This window comes from Pezoporus flaviventris, unplaced genomic scaffold, assembly GCF_033815535.1.
Source record: "Pezoporus flaviventris isolate CSIRO_AGI_PZ_B2104156 unplaced genomic scaffold, CSIRO_AGI_Pfla_v1 ptg000112l, whole genome shotgun sequence".
NCBI classification, from domain to species: domain Eukaryota; kingdom Metazoa; phylum Chordata; class Aves; order Psittaciformes; family Psittacidae; genus Pezoporus; species Pezoporus flaviventris.
The window spans coordinates 370,940-392,386 of NW_026892660.1; the positions used below are offsets into that span (position 1 = coordinate 370,940).

Genomic DNA, 21,447 nt, shown 5'->3' on the forward strand with positions numbered 1-21,447 from the left:
AACGGGGGCAGAGCTGAGCTCGGTGCCGTCCGGGCCAGCCCGCGGGCTCTGCGGGGACACCTAAGGATGGGTTAACACATCTACAGCACACAGCCTGGGGACGCCTGACTACACGGCCCCGCCGCAGACCCCTTCCCGAGGGGCTGCCGGGGACACACCGACCATGGGGATGGAGCGGGATGCGGGCAGGGGAGAGCTGAGGTCCATGGGAAGAAGGCAGTGCTGGACATCCCCTCCGCTGGACGCGCTGGCGGGATCCCGGCCGGGCTGCGGTGCCCTGCGGGCTGCACCGGTCCCGACGTCCCAAAACGCGATGGGGGGGGGGGGAACTGAAGACCTCACTTTGAGAAAGGACCACGTAGAACAAGGCCCTCGCCCGCTGCACGGGGGCCCTGCTCGGTGGCAGCCAGGCCCCAGAGCACAACTACAAGCCATGGTTCCTGACCCCGGTAGTGGGAAGCAGCTTGCGCAGCGTGGTGGGGACGGGGGGGGGATACACACTACTTTAACCAGGACTGGTAACACGGGTGGCCCAAAGCGACACTGCAAGCAGAGCTCAGCGGCTGGGCAGAGCCACAGCTTGAACACACATTGCTGACTACTGGTTCCCGAGGGGTGGTGTGGGTTGGCCATGGGGAACCCAGGCTCCTGCCCCCCAAAACAGAGACCCAGAAGGGTGAGGGGAGGCAGCTCCACAGCCCCACGCTTCACCTGGGCGCTGCATCTCCTCCAGACACCCTCATGCTCGCTGCGGTGCCTGCAACTGGGACCACAGCGCAGGGAGGGAGTAGAACCCAGGCTGAGCATCCCCCCAGGCAGCGGGGTCACCCCAGGGCTGCCCCCTTGATGGAGCATGGAGAGGGGCTAGGTCACGGCACCTGGACCCCTTGATGGAGGCAAGATGCTCCCCCAGGCTGGGGAGAGGCCCATCTGCCCCCAGCTCTGCTGCCTGGCACTCGTCACCCCAGAGGGACCCTGCCTGGGACCCCGCCTGGGACCCCCGGGTCTGGGCACTGTGTCCAGGGCCTCAGAGAGGGGGACCTGGCTCCTGCCATGGGCTCCGGACCCCTCACTCTGCCCCAGCACTGGGGCCTCTCCCTCCTCTCCCCAAAGCAAAGGTGCTGGCAGAGCTGTCTGGGGACCGAGGAGGGTGCGTGGCAGCCCCTGCTGTGACAGGACAGGCTGGAGGAGACCCCAGCACTGGCCTGGCCCCAAGGAGGGGCAGTGGGGAGTGAGGGCAGAGCACGGTGGGGCACGGACCCCACGGAGCAGCTGTGGGGAGATGGCTCCCCAGGAGTCGGGCGAGGGCTCTGACCCGTCCTGCTGCCTCCAGGAGGAGGGTGGGTGGTGATGGAGCAAGGGGAGAGCCCGGGTGGGACCCACGGGGCAGTCGGCAGAGCCCCCTCCTCACCCAGGGGCTGCCCCACACCCGGAGCAGCCGGTCCACAGCCACGGTGCCGCCTCTCACCTCGTCTTCCCTCCCCGCCTGTGCCGCCGGGTGCCCGGCTCCCTCCTGCCTGTACCCGGGACTCACATGTTGGACTGGAGTTTGGGCTTCCCCGTTTCCACCTCGGGGCTGAAGGCCACGGAGCCCTTGCGGGAGGGACCTGCTGCCTGCCGGGACGCGGACACCGGGGACTGCGGCGTGGATGCCCCGGCCACGGTGCGGCTGGGTTGAGCCAGCGATCCTGAAGGCATCTGCTGCGAGTGCTGGGCTGGCAGCCCCGGGCACGGCTTGGCCAGGAGCCCGGCGACCGAGGGCGAGGACCGGCGGGCCAGGCTCCCCGCGGACTTCCTGCCCTGCTGCAGGGAGCTGCCGTCGCCTTGCTGGGCCACTCTGTTGGGAAGGGAGGGCTGGGATGCGGAGAGGAGCCGGACGTCCTGGGTGAGCCGCCCCACCGGCAGGCCCTGGATGCTCCGGTGCTTCACCAGCTGCTGCGGCTGCATCAGGAGCGAGATGTGGGAGCCGGTGGCTCGGGACAGGCTGTAGTGCAGCGTTCTCCCGGGCGGCAGCGCCTGCTCCGAGCTGGGGGACGGGGCCCCGGCCGCCTGCTGCAGCAGCGACGTGGACACCGAGGCGCCGCGGGACCGGGAGAGCTGCGGCTGGGGGCCGGCCGGGGGCTGCTTGGCCGCGGGGTCCCCCTTGGGCGCCGGACGCGGAAGCGCCGGTGCCCCGGGGCTGGGTCTCTGCCCCGAGCCCTCCAGCGGCTGCACCATGGGCGAGGACGGGGACCCGGCGGCGGGCGTCTGGAGGTGGGACTGCGGCGCCGACGGGGAGCTCATGGAGGAGGGCCGGGAGCCCCCCAGGCTGGGCTGGGAGCGCCGCACGGGCTTGGCGAGCAGCGTGGCCTCGGGGGAGAGCGGGCTGGCGATGGAGGAGGGCGGCAGGAAGATGTGCGCCTGCAGGCTGTGCTGGTGGGTCAAGGCGATGGCCACGTTGGTGGTGGCGGCCGCCGTCTGCAGCGGGGCGTGCACCAGCGGCTCCCAGATCACCGGCTTGCCGCTGAGCTCCCGGCCCATGGCCATCTGCTGCAGGTCCTGGATGTTGTGCGCCATGTCCTGGTCGTGCTTCACGATCTGCTGGATCATCTCGTTGTTCATGGGCCCCGAGCTGTGCTCGGCACGCTTGCGGAGCAAGATGGAGTTCTTCTTCCCTGGGTTGGGGTGGAGGCAGCAGCGTCACTGGGAGCGGCGGTGGGGAAGGGACCGTAAAGCCTCACCCCTGTGGCCCTGGGGAGGGTTTGGGCTGGAGCAGAGGGGGAAGCAGGGACAAACCAGGGGAGTCCCAGCTCCAAAGGTTGCAGGCTGGAGGCTGGGGGCCGTGGTCCTGCTTTGTCCTCTGCAGGTGAGGGGGGTGAGGACAAGCAGCTGGGCAATGCCAGTGCAAAGATGGGATAAGGGAGTGGGTGACAGCCCCCCTGTCATACAGCATTGCCTGGGTCTTTCTGGGAGAGAGAGGGATGCTGGAGGCAGGCTCCTTCCCTGTGCTCCCCCTCATCCTCATTGCGGGGTACCCACAGGGCTGCAGTGCCATCACCCATGGGGCTGGGGTGCCATGGTTCATGGGTGGCTGTGCTGGGCCCAGGGTCACCCCTCACCTATGCGGTCCAGCCGATCCATGGCCACGGTCTCGAAGGCCCTGCGCATCATGGGGTACTCCTCCAGCACCTCGTTGAAGTTATCCACGGACAAGGAGTAGAGGCGGCAGTAGGTGTCGGCGCGCACGCTGGCCGTGCGCCGGCCCCGTGTCAGCAGGCAGATTTCTGCAGGGACACAGGTTTGGGGGTCGGGATGATGCATCCATAGAGCCATGGAACGGGTTGGGTGGAAGGGATCTTAAAGCTCATCCAGCTCCAACCCCTTGCCAGGGACAGGGACACCTTCCATTAGAGCAGCTTGCTCCAAGCCCCATCCAACCTGGCCCTGGCCACTTCCATATATCCCCTTCCCAACGATGTCTCCAGATAAGGGCAGTTGGAATGGGGACCGGACTGCCTGGCACTCCCACAGCCTGCACAGAAACTGTGACTCAGGACGAGGGACAGACCCTGGAGCCTGGACACGCTGTGTCCTCATCCAGGCCATGGAGACACCGCTGGCCATGGCTGCTCTCCCAGATACCAACTGGCTCAGATGCTCAGCTCTAAACCTCCCTCCTTTCCGGCCAGATGTGGGGTGATGCCCCCTCTGCCCAAGCCAGACACAGTTCTGGTCCCTCTGACTCAATCTGCTGGACAAGGTACCCCATGAGAGCAGCGGTGGTGGAATTGTGAGCCCCAGAGCCCAGCGTGAGCTGGATGCCCCAGTTCCTGCTCCCTGGCAGCTCTTGTTTCCCCCTGCTCCCCAGGCAGCCCAGCTCAGCCTCACCCCCAAAGTAGGAGCCATCAGACAGCTTTGTCTCCTTGTTGCCCTTGGTGAGGATGCTGACCACCCCGTGCTGGATGAAGTACATCTTCTTGCCGACGGTGCCCTCGCGGATGATGAAGTCCCCGGGCTGGAAGACCTCGAAGCGCAGCTTGGTCAGCATGGCTGTCACAAAGTTGGGGTCGGCGTTGGCAAACAGGGGCATGTTGGCCACCAGGTTGCGGCAGTTGAAGTTGATGATCTCCTGCGGGGTTGAGGAGCGCGTCACCAACAGGGACATCGCCGAGCCCGGCCCCGGCAAGCACCCGAGGCACCGGCAGTGGGTGCCTGCCCATACCTCTTTGAGCGGCTCGCTGAGCTCCCCCAGGATGTTTTCCTCGTCAAACATCTTGCCCTGGTAGCGGTGCTCGTAGTACTCGTGGATGCGCTGGCGAGTGTCCCCAGGCAGCTTGTGGAATGACATGTACTGCTCCACTTGCTTGTACTGTGGGGACAAGGCAGAGCTGCACAGGGTGAGCCAAGCCGCACTGCGGGGCTGGGTTCCAGACCCCCCCAAAAGCCATGTCAAAAAATCATAGCATCACTGGTTTGGGTTGAAGGGACCTTAAAGCTCATTCAGTTCCAACCCCTTGCCACAGGCAGGGACCCCTTCCACTGGAGCAGCTTGCTCCAAGCCCCTGTGTCCAACCTGGCCTTGAACACTGCCAGGGATGGGGCAGCCACAGCTTCTCTGGGCACCCTGTGCCAGCGCCTCAGCACCCTCACAGGGAAGAGCTTCTGCCTTAGATCCAACCTGATGTCAAGGGCAGAGAACAGAACCCTGTGCCCTCAGGATGCAGAGGGCCCCGGGGCAGAGGCCAGGATGGGGCCTCACTATGCTGAGGTGACCCCCAGCACTCCACATGGGGCATCTCTCTGTGAATGGGCAGCCTGGTGCCCCCGAACACCCCTCCGGGTGAGCGACAGAGATGAGGGCAGGAACCTGCAGGGCAGGGACCCACCTTTGCCCCGTGCTCAGGCACCCAGCGCCCATCGCACTGACCTTCTCCTGGTACTGGCGGCGGGACGAGTCCAGCGACTGGATGAGGGCGGTGGCGTGGCCGATGAACATGGCGTAGCACGTGGCGCCCACAATCATGCTCAGCATGGTGAGCCACACGTCGGTCATGCCCTCCGGTGCCTGCTGCCCGTAGCCGATGCAGAGCATGTGGCTCATGGCCTTGAAGAGCGCGTGCGAGTACTGCTTCCCCCAGGAGTCGTTCTGCGGGCCAGGAACAGCGGGGCTGGGGGCTGCTGGAAGGAGCTGTGGGGCTCAGCCCTCCAGCCCCACCAACCCCAGCAGCAGCCACAGCAGGCTGAGACAGGAGGGTGATGCAGAGATTCCCTCCGCCCCAGGCCACTGCTGGGACTAGAAGAGGGATGCTGCTCTGAGCGCATAGATCCAAGCAGCTCCAGCCTTCGAGCACAGGATGTGCGACCAAACCCTCTCCTCCCTACACGGCTGGTATCACCCCTGCCTGGCACACTCACCACCATGTGGTTGATGGAGACCCAGCAGTCCTCGGGGAAGTCTTGCAGCATGGGCACCAGGAACTGGAGGCAGCCGTCCCAGTGACACAGCAGCAGCATCATGCCGATGAGGTTGAAGATCCTCACCACAGCGCTGGCCAGGTCGTATGTCATGTGGAAGATCTGCAGAAGAGGCAGGAGTTGGAGCTACAGAGACACTGGCACTGGAACGGGTTGCCCAGGGAGGTTGTGAATGCTCCATCCCTGGCAGTGTTCAAGGCCAGGTTGGACAGAGCCTTGGGTGGCATGGTTTAGTGTGAGGTGTCCCTGCGCATGGCAGGGGGTTGGAACTGGATGACCTTAAGGTCCTTTCCAACCCAAACCATTCTATGATGCTATGACACTCCAACCAGCCGTACCCCACAGCCAAGGGTCCCCATCGCGAGGCCCTGAGCAGTGGCCGTGGTCCCCAAGGGGCTCTCACCTCCTCCCACTGGTGGATGTAGCGGATGAGGCGCGAGAGGCGCAGCAGGCGCAGGAGGCTGAGGATCTTGGTGAAGCGCACGATGCGCAGTGCCCGCGCTGTCTTGTACACGTCAGAATCCACCTGCGTCTCCAGGTCGACGATGAGGAAGATGTAATCCACCGGGATGGAGGAGATGAAGTCAACCAGGAACCAGCTCTTCAAGTACTTCATTTTGATGGTGTGCGGGTCGAGGATGATCTCTGTGTTGTCCTCCACCACGATGCCTGTCCGGAAGTTCAGCACCAGGTCAGCCAAGAAGAAAGTGTCCGACAGCACGTTGAAAACGATCCAGGGAGGGGTGTTCTCATCCTTGAAGAAGGTGATGCCCACGGGCAGGATGATCAGATTCCCCACCATCAGCAGCAGCATGATGAGGTCCCAGTAGAACCTGCAGGGGCGGAGCACAGGGGGTGGGAGAAGCAGGGAGAGGCAGGAGACAGTGGGTTAGAAGCAACCCCGAGTTCAATGCAGTGTGGAGAGACGGGCGCGCAGGACATGCACACGTGCCTGCCCACACGCATGACTGATGCTGCTGCTCGGCTGGGACACACGTGTGTGGGGAGGAGCAGCTCTGCACCGGTGGGTCTGGGAGAGCAAACATCACCCCATGCGTGTGGGAAGGGAGGGCTGCAGCACAGCTGTTGCTGCCCCCTCTTCTGACCTGGGGCCACTGAAGCTGTTGGGATTGCAGCATGGGGGAGCCAGGCAGCAGCCAAGCAAGGGTAGGGAAGCGCCATCACCACAGGGAAGGTGGGAGGAACATATCTAACCCCAAAGGGGCTACTCATGGGCACTGGGCCTGCAGGACCCCTCAATCCACCTCCTTTCTCTGGGAGCGGACAAGCTCAGAGGCTTTGGAGGCAAGGCCAAGAGACACTGGGCAGCAGCTGATTGGTGTTAACCCAGCATCCCCATTCACATGCAAATGTGGCTGGGATGTTTTCATTCCTCACACAAACACATGGACACACTTTGCTTCACAAGGCCCGAGATTGCTCCTGCGTCAGCTTGGTGGACTCACTGGGCTCCAAGGCTTTATGGGTGCCTCGAGAAGCAAACCCAGCTCCCACCTTTGGATGCTCCGTTAGCCCCAGCCCCGGTTGTGGGTAAAGACCCCAAGTCTTCAAAGGTGACTTCAGGGCAACTCTTTGATCCAAAGTGGCCTTTGCAATGACAAGAAGCCTGCAGGCGTTTCCTCCCCTGGGTCTTCACCAGGCAGCACTTGGTGCAAGTGGTGGAGAAGAGGAGGGAGCAGAAGTGATGATCTTAAGGTCCTTTCCAACCCTAACTATTCTATGATTCTATGATTCTAAGTGATGGCTCCGTCAAGAGGGCGCACCACAGTAGGGAGGGGGCACCACCAACGCGGGGGCTCCCCCAAGACCCAGAGGCCTCGCACTCATCAACACCCTCTTGCCCATGGCCAAGATGGGCTGGGGAAGGCAAGAAGATGCTGGTCAGGGCAGAAGGGGCCTGACCTAGCCAAGCAATTGCCTCCTGCACCCCGCGCTGTGCCCCAAGCATTGCTCACTGAGCAGGGAGCCGCCAGCCCCCACAGCAGCCAGAGCTCTTGATTCAGCCTCAGGCTTAAGCTATTTAGGGCAAGCCCCGTCCTCTGCTCTGTGTCAGGCCGAACACGCAGGGCCCTGATCTCAGTGGCCTTTATGTATCCCTATAATGTGATAAACACCGGCGTAATCCCGCCAGCTGTCTACCTGCCAGCTCGCCCCATGGCACCGCTGCACAAGCTGCTCCTGCCGAGCTCAGGCTCCCGAACTTCGGGGCAGCTTCCCTGGGAAAAGGGCTCCGAGGGCTGCAGGCCCCCGGTGTCAGGCTCAGGAGCTGGCTACAGGTACCGGGGTGCTCGCCGGGCTGGGGACATCAGCCGTGTCACAGCTTGCCGCGGGAGACGACTGCCATTCCCCGTAGAGAAAGCCCACCCTATATGACTCAACATCCCCGTGACACCCAGTTCCTCCCACATCATCCGTCCCTGAGCCCTCCCCGTGATCCCGGTGACACCGTGAGCCAGGCCCGGCTCCGTGCTGGGCGTCCTGCCCCCTGCCACCAGCTCCCAGGCTCTGCAGGCAGCTCGTGGGGCCCGTGTCCCCACCGGGGTCACGCAGCTCCTCACCAGACACGGACAAACAGCGTCGGGAAGCGGGGGGCTGCGTGGATGAAGGCCGGCGGACCCTGCCTCCTCCTCCTCCACGGAGGAGCCTCGGTTGGGCTGGGTTGCCCCCGGCCAACGGGAACCCCGGGGCCCGGTGGTGGTGGGGGGACTGAGGCAGGAGAAATTCACCGGTGCCCCCCCGCAGGATCACCCAAGGACGGCGCAGGGGCTGGGGCTACGCGGCCCCGGGGAGCGGAGGGCCGGACCGGCGGGTGCGGTGCGGGAGCCGCGTCCTCCCGGCCCGGTGCTGCGGAGCCCCGGGTGCCCGTCACTTGTTGCCCCGACGGAGCCGGGGCGGGGCGGGCGGAGGAGCCGCGCTCAGCACCAGGGACAGCGGCACGGGAGCGGGTCCCACCTGAAGTCGCTGTAGGGATGGATGATCCAGGCACCGGCCGACTTCACCCGTTGCCGTTCGATCTCCACGGCCCGGTGGCTGCCGAACATGCGCAGCGAGAACTTATTCACGGCGGGCTGCAGCATGGCCCCGAGCTGCCGTTGCACGAACGTGCCCGCCGCCGTCGCCGTGGCCGCCGCCTCGCCCTCCGCCACGATCTGCTCCGCCGCCACCGGCGAAGCCGGGGCCGCTCCCGTCGCTTCCCCATCCAACACCGGCGGCTTCTCCCGCGGCTCGGGGCTCCTGCCCGGTGCCGCTTCCATCCCTCCGCCGCCGCCTCACGTTTCCTTCAAACGCCCTTGCCCGGGCGTTCTGCCCGCCGCCCCGTCGCACATGCCCGGCCCCGGGCGGGCGCGCCTTCACTTCGCCGGTCCCGACCGCTCGCTCACCGCTCACTCCTCCGTTACCGGTACCCGCAGCTCCACGGGCCGCCCGGGGGCACTGCGCACCCCGGGGACGAAGCACCGGGACCCCGCCGCTAACGGGGATGCACCGGAGGTACCGGAGCGGCGGAGGCGGCGGCGCGGGACCCCGCGGGCGGGGCGGGGCCGGGGTGGGCGGGGCTCCGGGGGACGACGTACGTCGTCCCCCGGAGCCCCGCCCACCCCAGCCCCGCCCCGTGTGACGCAGTTGCGTACGTGCGTACGCGGCCTGGCGGTGGGGACCCGGATCGGCGGCGGCTGCGGGGCGCGGCGGAGCTCGGAGCACTCGCAGCGGGGCCCGGGATTCCCGGGGGCTCCACGGCCGCCATCACGGATTTCCTGTGGGATAAACGCACCGGGCTGGCTGCGAGGACGGTGCGGAGCGTGGAGGGGGGGGGGGGTGGTTGCGGGCCCTTCCGGGGGTGGGGTGTGAGGGAGGTGAAGGCCACGGTGAGGCCTTGCTGTTGCTTCCCCCCACCCCTCCGTCAACTCTCTGTTGTCTCTTCCGTCGGTGCCGGTGCCTCCCGGTGCGTGAGCCCCGTTCTGCCGCTTCGCGGCCTGGTGCCGTCCCCGCTCCTCCCGGTGCTTCCGCTGTTGGCGCTCGGCCGCTCAGGCCCCACCCGACAGCGGCGGAGCGCGGCCGCCATCATCGTCCCCAAACCGGTTCCAGAGCTGCTTTAGGAACGCGCCGCTGCGGGCTTTGCCTGCTCGGGAAAGGGGTGCCGGGCCTTGGCCGGTCTCCAGCGCCGCCTTCGTGCGCTGCCCTTAATGAGAGGTTGGACTCGGAGCCGTCGGCCCCGGGGGGGGGGGAGAACCGTGAGCGGGTTCTCCAGTCGCCACCTCGCCCTCTCGGTAGCCGGGCCTGTAACACCGGGGCGGGTGTGCAGCCGCTGCGTGTGTGCCTCTTGGTGGGGGGTGCGGGAGGAAAGTCGCCATTAGGAGGGCTGTGGGCAAACGGAGCTCCGGGCTGTTGGCTTTGGAAGCAGAGCAGGTGGAGGTGTTTGATGGTTTGGAGCTAAAATACGTATGGGGAATGGCTTAGAGCTGGGGATGGGAGCAGGATGCTCTGAACCGGGACTCAGGGTGGAGTCCTGCTGAGGGACAGACTCCTTCCGTCTTGGCTCTTGCATCCCATCACAGAGGTGGAGGTGAGCGCTCATCCCACTGAGGAGGGCTCTGCAAGGCTTCATGAATGCCTTTGCGTGTGGACAGGGTGGATTTGCTCCCTGGATGGGGCAGAGGGAAGCGTGGATGTCTCTTGCTCAGCAGTAAACCAGAGGCATCTCTTCAGGAGCTCCTGTACAAAGTCCCTGTGCACCAGTACGGGGGTGCAAGGACTTTGGGCCAAGCACTTGCTGATATCCTGAGCTTCATTTCACCTTCAGTTTTCCTTGGTGCTGCTCTCTCCTTTCTGGGGAGCACCTTAGTTTAAAGAGAAAAAAAGGTGGAAGCTCGGAAGGCTCGAGTGCTGCTCCTGGAGCTGTGGCCAGTAGAGATGAGTGCGAAGAGGTGAAAGTAACCTGAAAACCAGAACTGCAGCAAGCACAGCCCATATGGGTGGCCGCATCCTCTCATATGGGGTGCTGGGGTCTCTCAGAAGCTCATACCCTCCCTCTCAGGTCCCCCCCTGCATGCTCAGACGCTGCTGGTGGCCTCCCCTCTCCTTGCCCTGGCAACTCCTTGGCTGCGGATGCTCTGCGCTGGTTTCCCTCCCTTGCCATTGCCTCTCACGGTCCTCTCCTGTCCCTGCAGATGCCTCACTCCCGAAGGTACCGCTCGTCGGAGCGCAGCAGCCGGGGCAGTTACCACGAGCGTTACAGGAGCCGCAAGCACAAGCGGCGGCGGTCGCGGTCCAGCAGCAGCGAGCGGGACCGGCGGCACCGGCGGGAGGACAGCTACCACGTTCGCTCCAGGAGGTGAGGCTGCAAGGCCGGGGCAGGGCCCCTGACCTGCGGGGTTCCTCCAGGGGCAGCTCCCCTGCTCTGCGCTGTGCTCTGAGCTGGGTTGTGTTCCTAATGCAGTCCCTGCCTTGTTTGCCCTTCCCCAGCTACGATGACCACTCAGCAGACAGGAGGGCCTACGACCGGCGTTACTGTGACAGCTACCGGCGGAACGACTACAGCCGCGAGCGGGGGGAAGCCTACTATGACCCCGAGTACCGTCACTCCTACGAGTACCGGCGCTCCCGGGACCGTGAGGGCAGCTACCGGAGCTGCAAAAGCAGCCGGCGTAAGCACAGGCGGAGGCGGCGCCGCAGCCGGTCCTTTAGTCGCTCCTCATCGGTGAGTATCCTGCTGTGTTGGGCCTCCCCTGTAACCTTTCTCTCCCAGGTGCCGAGCTGGGTAAGTGGAAAACTCACTTTCTAACTGCTCTCTCAGACTCGGCTTGAGATGTGCATAGAGAAACCTTTGGTGCAGGTGGCAGCTCGTGTCCACCATCCTGCTGCGCCTCAGCAGGGGCTGCCCTGTGCCAGCCCGGCCCAGGCAGCTCAGCCCCTCTCATAGTGTTGCCTGCTCAGAGGTGGGAGGAGGACAGGCTGTGCCTTGCGAGGCTGGCGTGTCCCCCCCGGGGTGGTGCAGCAGGCCTCAGCTCCTTTATCCCTGCAGAGCACTGTTTTTGTTCGGTGGTGCTCATTAAGAGCTGTCTAGGAACCCCAGCCAAGCAGTCTTTTGTGTGAGGTCCAGCTGATCCTGGTCCCAGAGAGCTCATCCTGCCTGCCACAGGCAGCTCGGTCCCTGGTTCTGTGTTCTGTGGCAGGAAGCCTCCCTGTCTCTGAGGGTTACGTCCTGCAGCAGAGCAGGATCCTTCTGGGTGGGCTCAGCTGATGTGGGGTGTCATGTGAGGGGCTCTGCAAAGGAGTGAAACTTGTGGACTGATCAATTCAAGTGGAGGCAGCAACCGTCACAGGCTCTTCCCAGCAGTGTCCCTGCCGTTCTCTTCTTGTCTGTTCTGCTGTTCACCTTCCACTTCTGTTAGACCCAGACACGTTCTCTGCTCTGTATGTGGAGCTCTCAGTGTTGTCCGGTCTGTTCTGGCTGTATGTCCAGGGATGGGACTGGGGGCTGGATTCAGGTCCCAGGTGTGCTGGCCGGTTGGTTGCTCCCAGGTGTGGGGATACTTAGCTGAAGAACTGAAGGCAGGAATTCTCTCTTCTCTGGCATAAGCCTCTTATCTGCCTCATCCCAGGCTGTCCCTATTCCCTATTGGGCCTCTGCTTCTCTCCTGGAAGCTAGTCCTTCCAGGATCAGCTTTGTTAGGGGAGGGTGCAGGCAGCAAGGTCACATCTTCCCCAAGGCAGTCGCAGTCCTCTCTGGTTTGGACGGATCGTTGTACTGAGAGTTGCTTCTGAAACCTCTGAATTCATCTTTGCCTGAGTGTTGGGGCTGGGGGACGCTGTCGGGGGGCTGTTGGAATGGGATGTGGGGGACAGCCCGGGCCTTTGCTTGTGCAGGACTTGCCAGCACCCGCCTTCTGCTGCCTTTCCCCAGCGGCTGCATGGGGCTGAAGGAGCCTCTCCCCGAGGCTCTGCCGCGCTCTCTTGGCGTCACCAGGACCCGAAGGCCAGTGCCGATGCTCTCGGAGCCCCGCTAGGAGTGAGGGCAGCTGCCCCCTTGCTCTGCCCTCCACTAGCCCTGTTGTGACCGTCTCTGCTCTCGCACTGGTTCGGGTGGGGCTGTTTGTAGGTTCTTTTTTTTTTTTTTGTTCTTTTTTCTTTTTTTCCTTTTAGTTTTCTTTTTTTTTTTTCTTTTTGGCTACAACGAAAAGCAAACTGTTTTTTTCTTTTCTGAGCTAGTGTGTTGTATCTTGACATGTTCCCTTGCAATATCCCTATCGTTATATATTCCTCTGTGCCGTATGAATTGGCTGGGAATCTCCTCCTGCAACCCCTCCTCAAACAACCATGTGAATTTCCAAACCAACCAATGCGTGACGCTGGCTGCTGCGCTGGGTTGAAAATGTGATTGGTGAATGATGAATTCCCTGTCTGCCTGGGCCAGCAGCGGAGTCGACAGAGCAGCAGAAGGGCCAAGAGTGTGGAGGACGACGACGAGGGGCATCTGATCTATCGCGTCGGCGACTGGCTACAAGAAAGATGTACAGCCAAATCGTAACATAATTTAGCTCTCTAGTTAAGCTCCCATCGCAGTCGCAGATCTGTCTTATCTTTCTGTTTCATTTTATTTCCATTGTTTATTAAAGAGAAACCCTCTCCTTTTTCCTTCCCCTTTTGTTAAAGCTACGTTTATATTTTGTATTGTTACTGAAGTGCCAGGGAATTAGGGCTGTTGCCTTGTGCAGCCGGTGTCAGCCTTCCGCTGCTCCGGCCTCTCAAGCTGTGTGCAGGTTAGGTGTTGCAATGCATTCTCCTCTGCCTTGTGTATGCACTGCATCCAGGTCGTGCTCACTCTCTCATCTGCTTTCCTCTCCTTCTCTCCCTCCCAGATGAGATTATTAGCACCTTAGGGGAAGGCACGTTCGGCAGGGTGGTGCAGTGCATCGATCACCGCAGGTACGTGGCAGGGATGTGGTGGTGAGGGGTAAAGAGAGACCGTAGCTGGCAGTGGAGCCTTTCATGTTCAACGTGGGAGCCTGGGGGTGAAACGAGCCTCTTTGTTCCCAGGATTCCTCAGCTGGTCTGGGCACTCAACCTCTCGGGTTGCCCATGTGTTGGAGAAGAGTGGGGGGAGCTTCTGGGGGGTGCTTGTAAGGAGGGAAAAGGTGCTGCTTTGGTGGATGGTGCAGCTTCCAGTGTCTGAAGAGGGCTACAAGGATGCTGGGGTGGGACCTTCATCAGGGACTGGAGTGATAGGACAAGGGGTGATGGGTTCAAACTGAAACAGGGGAAATTCAGGTTGAATGTAAGGAAGAAGTTCTTTACTGTGAGGGTGCTGAGGCGCTGACAGAGGTTGCCCAGAGAAGTGGTAAATGCTCCATCCCTGGCAGTGTTCAAGGCCAGGCTGAACAGTGACTTGGGCAACACGGTCTAGTGTGAGGTGTCCCTGCCCACGGCAGGTGGTTGGAACTGAATGATCTTCAGTTCCTTTGCAGCCCAAACCATTCTATGACAGCCGTTAATAAAAGCCACCTCCTGGCTTGGGAGGGGTGGTGGAAGGCTGTGCTGCAGAGGGTGAGGCTGATTCAGAAAGCCCTTTTTGCAGGCCACGGGCTCTCTGGCCCAGCTCAGAGCTGATCTCGAGCTTTATCCCCGTTTCTCCCCCAGGGCTGGTGCCCGTGTTGCTCTCAAAATCATTAAAAACGTAGAGAAGTACAAAGAAGCTGCTCGGCTGGAGATCAACGTGCTGGAGAAGATCAACGAGAAGGATCCCGAGAACACCAAGTGAGTGGGCTCCTGGTGTTACCAATGGAAGGGGAAGCCTTGCCTTAGCGCAGTTGCAGGGATGGAATGCGAGAGGTACTTGATGTTGGGTGACTGAATCTGTGTGTGGCTACGTTTTGGAGGCATAGTGGCTTGCTGTGGGATGAGAAGGAAAGGAGGAAGCAGTCACAGGGATAACAGCGGGGTGGTTTGTGCAGGTCTGTGTCAAGCCTCATGTTTTTGCCCTCAGTCTTTGCGTCAGGATGTTTGACTGGTTTGACTACCACGGCCACATGTGCATCTCCTTCGAGCTCCTGGGGCTTAGCACCTTCGATTTCCTGAAGGACAACAACTACCTGCCTTACCCCATCCACCAAGTACGGCACATGGCCTACCAGGTGTGCCAGGCTGTGAAATGTAAGTGCTCCCTGCGCTTCTCCACTGCTCCTTGGCTGACCTGGAGGGCTGTGCAGCTCCCAGCAGTGCCAGTTCTGAGCCTAAGCCTTGCACTGCCTCCAGTGGTGAATGCATGCTTGGAAGGGATGCTTGTTTTCCTGATTGTAATGTTTTCCGGTGCATGTGGGCTGGCAGGAGCTCAGAGCACTTGAGCATCCACCCCCCTACGCGTTTGGGTGATCAGTATGATAAATGTGCTTCTGACAAATCATCTTGGCCTGGAGCAGCCTGTTCACACCCCGTTGTAAATGTGGGCTAAACTGGTGCCAGTGTGAGCAGCCTGAATGAGTGATGTTTGCTCTTTGGGTGGGTGTAGCCTCACTTCGCTTCTGTTCCATCACCTGACTCTGTTTGCCCCCTCAGTTCTGCACGACAATAAACTCACCCACACCGACCTCAAGCCAGAGAACATCCTCTTTGTGAATTCTGACTATGAGCTCTCCTATAACCTGGAAAAGGTAACGGTGCCTCTGGGGTTCTTCTCTTGGGTTCTGCGGTCCCTGGCCTTGGCAGCAGGAGGGAGGAGTCAGAACGTGGAGCCAGGAGACACAGGGTTCACCAGCTACGTTCGTGCACACGTTCAGGGCCTGTATCTCGCACGAGCTGCCTGTGTGGCCTGTGAGGGAGCCATAGGGACCACAGGCTTACCTGGCTGATGGTGGGAGCGTGTTTGGGGCTGTGCTAGCACTAGTGTAGCCTCTGGAGCCTTCCCCTGCCCTGTGGTGAAGCCTTAGCTGTGTAAGGAAGGGGCTGAGTCTGTGTCCTGAAGCTCCTGAGTAACTGATGCTGTTCTCCCTTGTGAAGAAGCGGGATGAGCGGAGCGTGAAGAGCACAGCCATCAGAGTGGTGGACTTCGGCAGTGCCACGTTTGACCACGAGCATCACAGCACCATTGTGTCTACCAGGCACTACCGAGCTCCAGAAGTCATCCTGGGTACGTTCCCCTTGGTTTCTCTGCAGAGGCAGGTGTTTTCCCTGAGGCACTGGGTGCTGCCTTCTGGATTAAGGAGCATTTTACCTTCACATCCTTCAGTAGCTGTTCTGTGTTTACCCTGGGAGATGAGAAACACTTTGTTTAACATGCTCTACAGTGCTATTTTGGGGGGGGGGGGGGGCGAGAGCAACTCCTAAGTTGCTGTTTTGGCATTGCCACCAGCTGGGCAGTCTATTGCCACCGGTGTATCAGGAGCCTGGTGGGAATGGGAATTGTTTTTCCAGTTGTTTGTTTCTAAAAGGGAGAGGGATTTGGAGTCTTAGGCTGTAACTGGATCTTTTATTTAAAACACATTGTTTTCTAGAGCTTGGCTGGAGCCAGCCCTGTGATGTGTGGAGCATTGGCTGCATCATCTTTGAGTATTATGTGGGTTTCACCCTGTTTCAGGTGAGAACTGTATGCTGTATGGCTACCTCACAACTGGTGAAAGAGGATGCTGGCTGTTCCCCAGTACAGCCAGGAGCCTCTGGGAATCATGGGCTTCCCTCCATCACTGCAGTCTTGTAGAGACAACCAAGGTGTTGCCCAGCAAGGGGTTCTGAGCAGGGGAGTACCCAGGGCTGGAGCTGGAATGATTGGAATCTGTTCCATGCCTTCCCTTTATGTTTCTCCCCCTCAGACACATGACAACCGGGAGCACCTGGCCATGATGGAGAGGATCCTGGGGCCAATTCCATCTCGGATGATCCGGAAGACGAGGTGGGCAAGGCTGCTTGGGTACCACAGGCTTGCTCCTGCTTCAGGGTAGCGCTTCTCTGAGGGGCTGAGCTTTGAAGCTGCCTGCTGAGCATGTTGCTGTTGCTGCAAGGCATTTGGTGTTGGGGGTAACCTGTTCACACCTCTTACTCTGTTAGGAAACAGAAGTATTTCTACCATGGCCGCCTGGACTGGGATGAGAACACCTCTGCTGGCCGCTACGTGAGGGAGAACTGCAAACCACTACGGGTAAGGAGGGGTGGGCAGGAATCCTCCTTGCTGCAGCCTCTTCTCATTGCAGAGTCTTTTAGCGCCTGCCCCAGTTGGGAAGATCTTCCTGGGGGCAAGGTTGGGCCACCAAGAGTGTCAGACCAGTGCATTCCTGAAGGAGCATTTGCTATCCCAGACATAAATGAGGAAGGCTGCAGCAGCCTGAGCGTAATCTGAGGTGGAGGAGGAGGGCATGGAGACCTTGGGAAGTGCATGGGGAAAGATGGCAGGGGAGCTCAGCAGTTCCGTGCATGAGGCAGTGGTAAAGCGTAGAGCTCAGGTCTGGGATGAGTGATGGTCTGAACAAACCAAACCTTCCCACGTCTTGGCCATTCAGCCCAGGGAGAGCCCTGTGAGCGGGCTGCTTGCAGCATCCTCAGCACTAACCTTCCCCTTCCATCTGCCCAGCGATACCTGACCTCGGAGGCCGAGGACCATCACCGCCTTTTTGACCTCATCGAGAGCATGCTGGAGTACGAGCCCTCCAAGCGCCTCACCCTGGCCGAAGCCCTCAAACACCCCTTCTTTGACATGTTGGAGATGGAGCCCAGCACGAAACTGTGGGACTCAAGCAGGGACATCAGCCGGTGACGGCCCAGGCGCCAGCCTGCGCTCACATTCTAGCCCCCGTGGAGGCCTGTGTCATTTCTATTCAGACTTTTGGTGCTTTTGGTTTGGTTTTTTTTTATACATGAGTAAAACTCCCCTGGACAAGTTTGTAAAGCTGTTAATATGTGAGATACTGTAAATAGCCCATATTCTATAGCGGCCTCTGAGCACCACGGGCCCAACCTCCTACTGTTGCTGCTGCCGTTATCATGAGGTGAGGGGGCCTGTATGTCCATATGTAAATACCTCTGTTAACGTGTTGCTCTGTCTCCTCCTGCCCTCCTTGGTGTACATACTCCAGGACTCACAGCTCGCTGTAGCTTATCTGTTTCCCTGTAAGTTATGAAACTGGTGGGACTGCATGGGAATTATTTTTTGGATCAATGTCATAGCCCATCCCCACACCAGAGTTTTATAAGGATTTTGTACAGTCTTTGTGGAGAAATAAATATGAAGTGAATAAAGCCCCGGGTCTGGGTCTGAGCCAGCAGCAGCCGCTCTCGGTGACGGCTGTAGGAAAAGAGATGTTGTCGAGCACCCGCCTCGGTGTCTGTCTCTGGCTCTTACCAGTGCTGCCGTGGGACTTCCTGGGGCTGTTTCAGACGTGGTTCCAGCTCGGTGCAGTTGCTTTGCCAGCGTGTCTGGGAGAGCCGTGCTGGGGGGGTGGCAGTAACAGAGCACTCCTGGTCTGTTCTGAGCTTAGCACTTGCCTGGGGCACCATCTGCCTGTGGCAGGCGCTGTCCTGGCACCGCGCAGAGGGATGAAGGGGAAGCCTGGCTTCACCTCAGTTAGTGGGGGACCTGAAGGGGCTCCGGGAGCGGGGCTTTGGGCAAGGGATGCGGGGACGGGACAAGGGAATGGCTTTGAGCTCCCAGGGCGGGGATGGAGACGGGGTCAGAGGCAGAACCGTCCCTGTGAGGGTGCTGGGGCGCTGGCACGGGGGGATCACGGGGGCGCCGGTTCCCGTTACCGGACAGCTCCGATCACGTGCCCGCCGGCCCAGCCCCGCCCCGCGCGTGTGCAGAGGAGCCCCTGCCGCAGGGCTCTCCCGGCGCTGGTGACGTCAGGGGCGGCAGCCAATCGGCGGCGGCGGGAGGCGGGGCTGCGGCTGACGGGGCTGAGGCGGTCCCGGTCCCGGTCCCGGTCCCGGTCCCGGTCCCGGTCCCGGTCCCGGTCCCGGTCCCGGTCCCGCCCCCGCCATGGCCCAGCGCGGCGGCCCCGCGGTGCTACCGGACAACCCGTTCCAGGTGCGGGGCCGGGGCAGCGGCGGCGCGGGTCCCCCTTCCCTCCGTCCGCCGCCTCACCCCGCCCGTTCTGTGTTGCAGGACCCGGCGCTGCTGCCGCCGGGGCCCGGCCCCGAGAGCGCGGCGCTGGACGCGTACAACCCCTTCGAGAGCGGCGCGGTGAGGCCCCGGCGGGGCGGGGGGGGCCGGGATGCGGCGGGCGGGCCCTCACCGCGCTCCTCTGTCCTCCGCAGCCGCCGCCGCCGCCGCCGTACCAGGCCCCGGCCGCGGCCGCGCAGCCCCCGCGCAGAGCCAGCCCCACCGAGCCCCGCAACTACGGCTCCTACGGCACGCAGGTACCGGGGCGGGCGGCGCGGCCTCCGCGGGAAGGGCGCGGGGGAGCAGGCGGCACCCCCAGCGCCTGCGCTTCTTTCCCCCCTGCCCCGCAGGCCTCGGCGGCGGCGGCCGCCACGGCCGAGCTGCTGAAGCGGCAGGAGGAGCTGAACCGGAAGGCGGAGGAGCTGGAGCGGAGGGAGAGGGAGCTGCAGAACGCGGCCCTCGGCGGCCCCGCAAGTGAGTGGCCGGGGGGGCCGAGCAGGGACCGTCCCCTCGGGGCTCCCCTGCGCGGGCACCGCCGCTCTCTGCCTGTCGCCTCCTTCCCCCTGCAGCGCGGCTCAACAACTGGCCCCCGCTGCCGTCCTTCTGCCCCGTGAAGCCGTGCTTCTACCAGGACATCCCGGTGGAGATCCCCGCCGACTTCCAGAAGACCGTTTCCACCATGTATTACCTCTGGATGGGTGAGTCCCGGCGGGGAGCAGGGCAGCCAGTGTCCCGTGTGCTCTGCAGGAGCTGGGGTTAACGCGATGCGTGCGGGACTGGGGGCCCTACTGACATCGCCTCTCTCTCAGCCAGCACCATTGCCCTCTTCCTGAACTTCTTGACCTCGCTGGCCTGGTTCTGTGTGGAGCCCTCGTCTGGCTCTGGGTTCGGGCTCTCCATCCTCTGGGCTCTCCTCTACACGCCCTGCTCCTTTGTCTGCTGGTACAGGCCCATGTACAAAGCCTTCAGGTGTGTATCTGCTCCCGGGCCAGCAAAGCAGCGCTGTGGGGAGGCTGCATCATGGCTGGGGCTTGGAGATGGGGGCATGGGGCTGCTCGTTGTGCTCCGAGGGGGGAAAGATGGTGTCCCAGCTCCTTTGGTGGCCTTTGGGTCTGGGGCTGTTGTGATTCTGCACTGAGCTTCGTGTTCTCCTTATGCCCCCCCTGCTGTAAGGGAGGTTTTGGGGGTTTTTCCCTGTGGCCTGACCTCTCCTGTCTCTTTCTCCCAGGAGTGACAGTTCCTTCAACTTCTTTGTCTTCTTCTTCGTCTTCTTTGCCCAGAATGTGATGTATGTGCTGCAGGCCATTGGCATCCCCAACTGGGGGTTCAGGTGTGTGTGGGGCAGAGCCGGGGAGCTCTGGCCAGCCGAGTACTCCAGAAAGAGAGGAGGCAGGCAGGCAAGAGGGAACCTGTGCTGTCCAACTGCCTCTTGTGTTGCAGTGGCTGGATATTGAGCCTGATAGCGCTGCGGAAGAACACAGCTGTGGCGGTGATGATGATCCTGGTGTCCTTGTCCTTCACAGCAGTGGCTGTGCTGGGCATCATCATGCTGAAAAAGGTGAGTTTGGATCAGCCCTCAGGGCTGGAGCACCTTTTGGGGTGGCTTTGGCAGGCACGGACACAGCTCTGCTCACTGGGGTGCCCTGGCCCTGAGCCCCTTCTCAATCCCAGATCCACTCCCTGTACCGCCGAACGGGCGCCAGCTTCCAGAAGGCACAGGAGGAGTTTGCTGCCGGGGTCTTCTCCAACCAGGCTGTGCGCAACGCGGCGGCCAACGCCGCTGCGGGCGCTGCCACCAACGCCTTCCGGGCGCCCTAGGGCAGGGCCCCGGCTCCTCACCGCACGTGGGCTCTTCCTGAGGGAGAGGAAATCCAGGTTGCACTTTCATTGGATCCCCGTGTGTCTGCATCAGCTCTCAGAGGCTGCCTCATCCCAGCTTGGAAGTGCTGGTGCCCGAAGCGTTTGCTGCTCTAACCCTTTCCTCACGGATGGAGGATGCGCTGGTTTGTGCTGGTCCCTCCCCTCAGCGGACTGGGGATGGAGCGGGGTGGGAGGCGCTGTGGCCAAGCCCTGTGCTTGTCATCGCCCTCCCTTCCAGCACTGAGCTGCTGGGGGCAGGAGGCTCCTCCAGATGTGTGACAGGGACCGAAATGGCTGCTCCCATTCCTTGGGCATTCCCGTTTCCCCATCTGTCTGCCCTGGGTTCCCCTTGTGCCCCCCAGGTTCTCCCTGGGGGCTTTTCCCTGCCTTCTCTCTGCTGCAGGACCCGATTCTCTGCCAGGAGCATCATCCGTCCGCTGCTTTCCCCAGGAGCTTGCTCTGGTGGTGGGGGGGCTGGTTCTGTCCCCAGGGTGCTGAGCTGGGGGGCAGCCCCCATTCCGTCCCCCTTCCTTGTCCCCGTCTGTTCCAGCTGAGCTCCAGGCACAGGAATAAGGACTGTGTGACGCACCCGGGCAGCGGTGTGGGTGCTGCTGGCCTTGAAGCCGTGTGCCCCACAGCAGCTGAGCCAGACCTGTGGTGGAGGCCAGAGCCGGGCTGGGCACTGAGGAGGGACCCCGGTACCCCTAAAGCCCCCTCACACTTTCATCACCTCCTTGCCCCCCTGCCCAGCACTCTTCCCCCGCAGCCTGTCCCTCCCTGTGCCCCCCCCCACCCATCCCCGCGGGGAGCCCTGGGCTGGGTCCTGCTCGTTCTGCTTTGCCCCATCTCCTCCCAGTGCCCCGGGTTTGTCCCTTTTGCTCCGGGGCTGGTGGGAGGGTTCGTGCCTTCATCCATGGGGCCGGTGCCTCTGCCCCGGGGGGGTCCCTGCTCCCACCGCTGCCGCCCCACCGGTGGCTGCTCCTGCCGCGGCCCCGCGTGTTGCTGAGCCCGACGCCGCCCTCGGCTTTTATTTA

The 21,447-nt window shown here is 62.1% G+C and overlaps 2 protein-coding genes across 6 annotated transcripts; one reads left to right on the forward strand and one right to left on the reverse strand.

Moving 5' to 3' along the window:
- Positions 1-925: 925 nt before the first annotated feature.
- Positions 926-8,927, reverse strand: HCN3 (hyperpolarization activated cyclic nucleotide gated potassium channel 3). Its single transcript, XM_061477851.1, has 8 exons — positions 8,428-8,927; positions 5,858-6,287; positions 5,395-5,556; positions 4,907-5,125; positions 4,202-4,348; positions 3,868-4,108; positions 3,099-3,263; positions 926-2,654 (listed from the first exon to the last, which is right to left on the reverse strand). The coding sequence occupies exons 1-8, from the start codon at positions 8,727-8,729 to the stop codon at positions 1,531-1,533; spliced, it is 2,790 nt and encodes a 929-aa protein (XP_061333835.1). The 5' UTR covers positions 8,730-8,927; the 3' UTR covers positions 926-1,530.
- A 161-nt stretch (positions 8,928-9,088) lies between these two features.
- LOC133281975 (dual specificity protein kinase CLK2) lies at positions 9,089-21,145 on the forward strand. Of its 5 annotated transcripts, XM_061477926.1 has the most exons (20): positions 9,089-9,263; positions 10,641-10,804; positions 10,936-11,170; positions 12,887-12,983; positions 13,332-13,398; positions 14,110-14,226; positions 14,456-14,622; positions 15,025-15,119; positions 15,466-15,595; positions 15,960-16,042; positions 16,275-16,354; positions 16,510-16,600; positions 18,557-18,634; positions 18,709-18,810; positions 18,904-19,027; positions 19,123-19,251; positions 19,363-19,522; positions 19,782-19,883; positions 19,994-20,111; positions 20,225-21,145. In XM_061477926.1, exons 2-20 carry the CDS (start codon positions 10,641-10,643, stop codon positions 20,369-20,371), a joined length of 2,286 nt encoding a protein of 761 aa, XP_061333910.1. In that variant the 5' UTR covers positions 9,089-9,263; the 3' UTR covers positions 20,372-21,145. The 5 variants fall into 5 exon arrangements, with proteins under 5 accessions (XP_061333910.1, XP_061333907.1, XP_061333908.1 ...); XM_061477923.1 differs by lacking the exons at positions 18,557-18,634; positions 18,709-18,810; positions 18,904-19,027; ... (3 more) ...; positions 19,994-20,111; positions 20,225-21,145 and adding an exon at positions 17,030-17,694 and having other exon boundaries at positions 9,091-9,263; XM_061477924.1 differs by lacking the exons at positions 18,557-18,634; positions 18,709-18,810; positions 18,904-19,027; ... (3 more) ...; positions 19,994-20,111; positions 20,225-21,145 and adding an exon at positions 17,030-17,694 and having other exon boundaries at positions 9,091-9,263; positions 12,890-12,983.
- Positions 21,146-21,447: the final 302 nt, after the last annotated feature.

Excerpts from the sequence above, each read along its gene's own strand:
- HCN3 (XM_061477851.1), bottom strand. The coding sequence starts at position 8,729 with ATGGAAGCGGCACCGGGCAGGAGCCCCGAGCCGCGGGAGAAGCCGCCG. Across the intron at positions 6,288-8,427 it reads CATCCCTACAGCGACTTCAG|GTTCTACTGGGACCTCATCA; the intron begins GTGGGACCCGCT and ends CCGCCCCTGCAG. Across the intron at positions 4,349-4,906 it reads GCCGCCAGTACCAGGAGAAG|TACAAGCAAGTGGAGCAGTA; the intron begins GTCAGTGCGATG and ends TTGTCCCCACAG.
- LOC133281975 (XM_061477926.1), top strand. The coding sequence starts at position 10,641 with ATGCCTCACTCCCGAAGGTACCGCTCGTCGGAGCGCAGCAGCCGGGGC. Across the intron at positions 13,399-14,109 it reads CAGTGCATCGATCACCGCAG|GGCTGGTGCCCGTGTTGCTC; the intron begins GTACGTGGCAGG and ends TTTCTCCCCCAG. Across the intron at positions 16,043-16,274 it reads TGGGTTTCACCCTGTTTCAG|ACACATGACAACCGGGAGCA; the intron begins GTGAGAACTGTA and ends TCTCCCCCTCAG.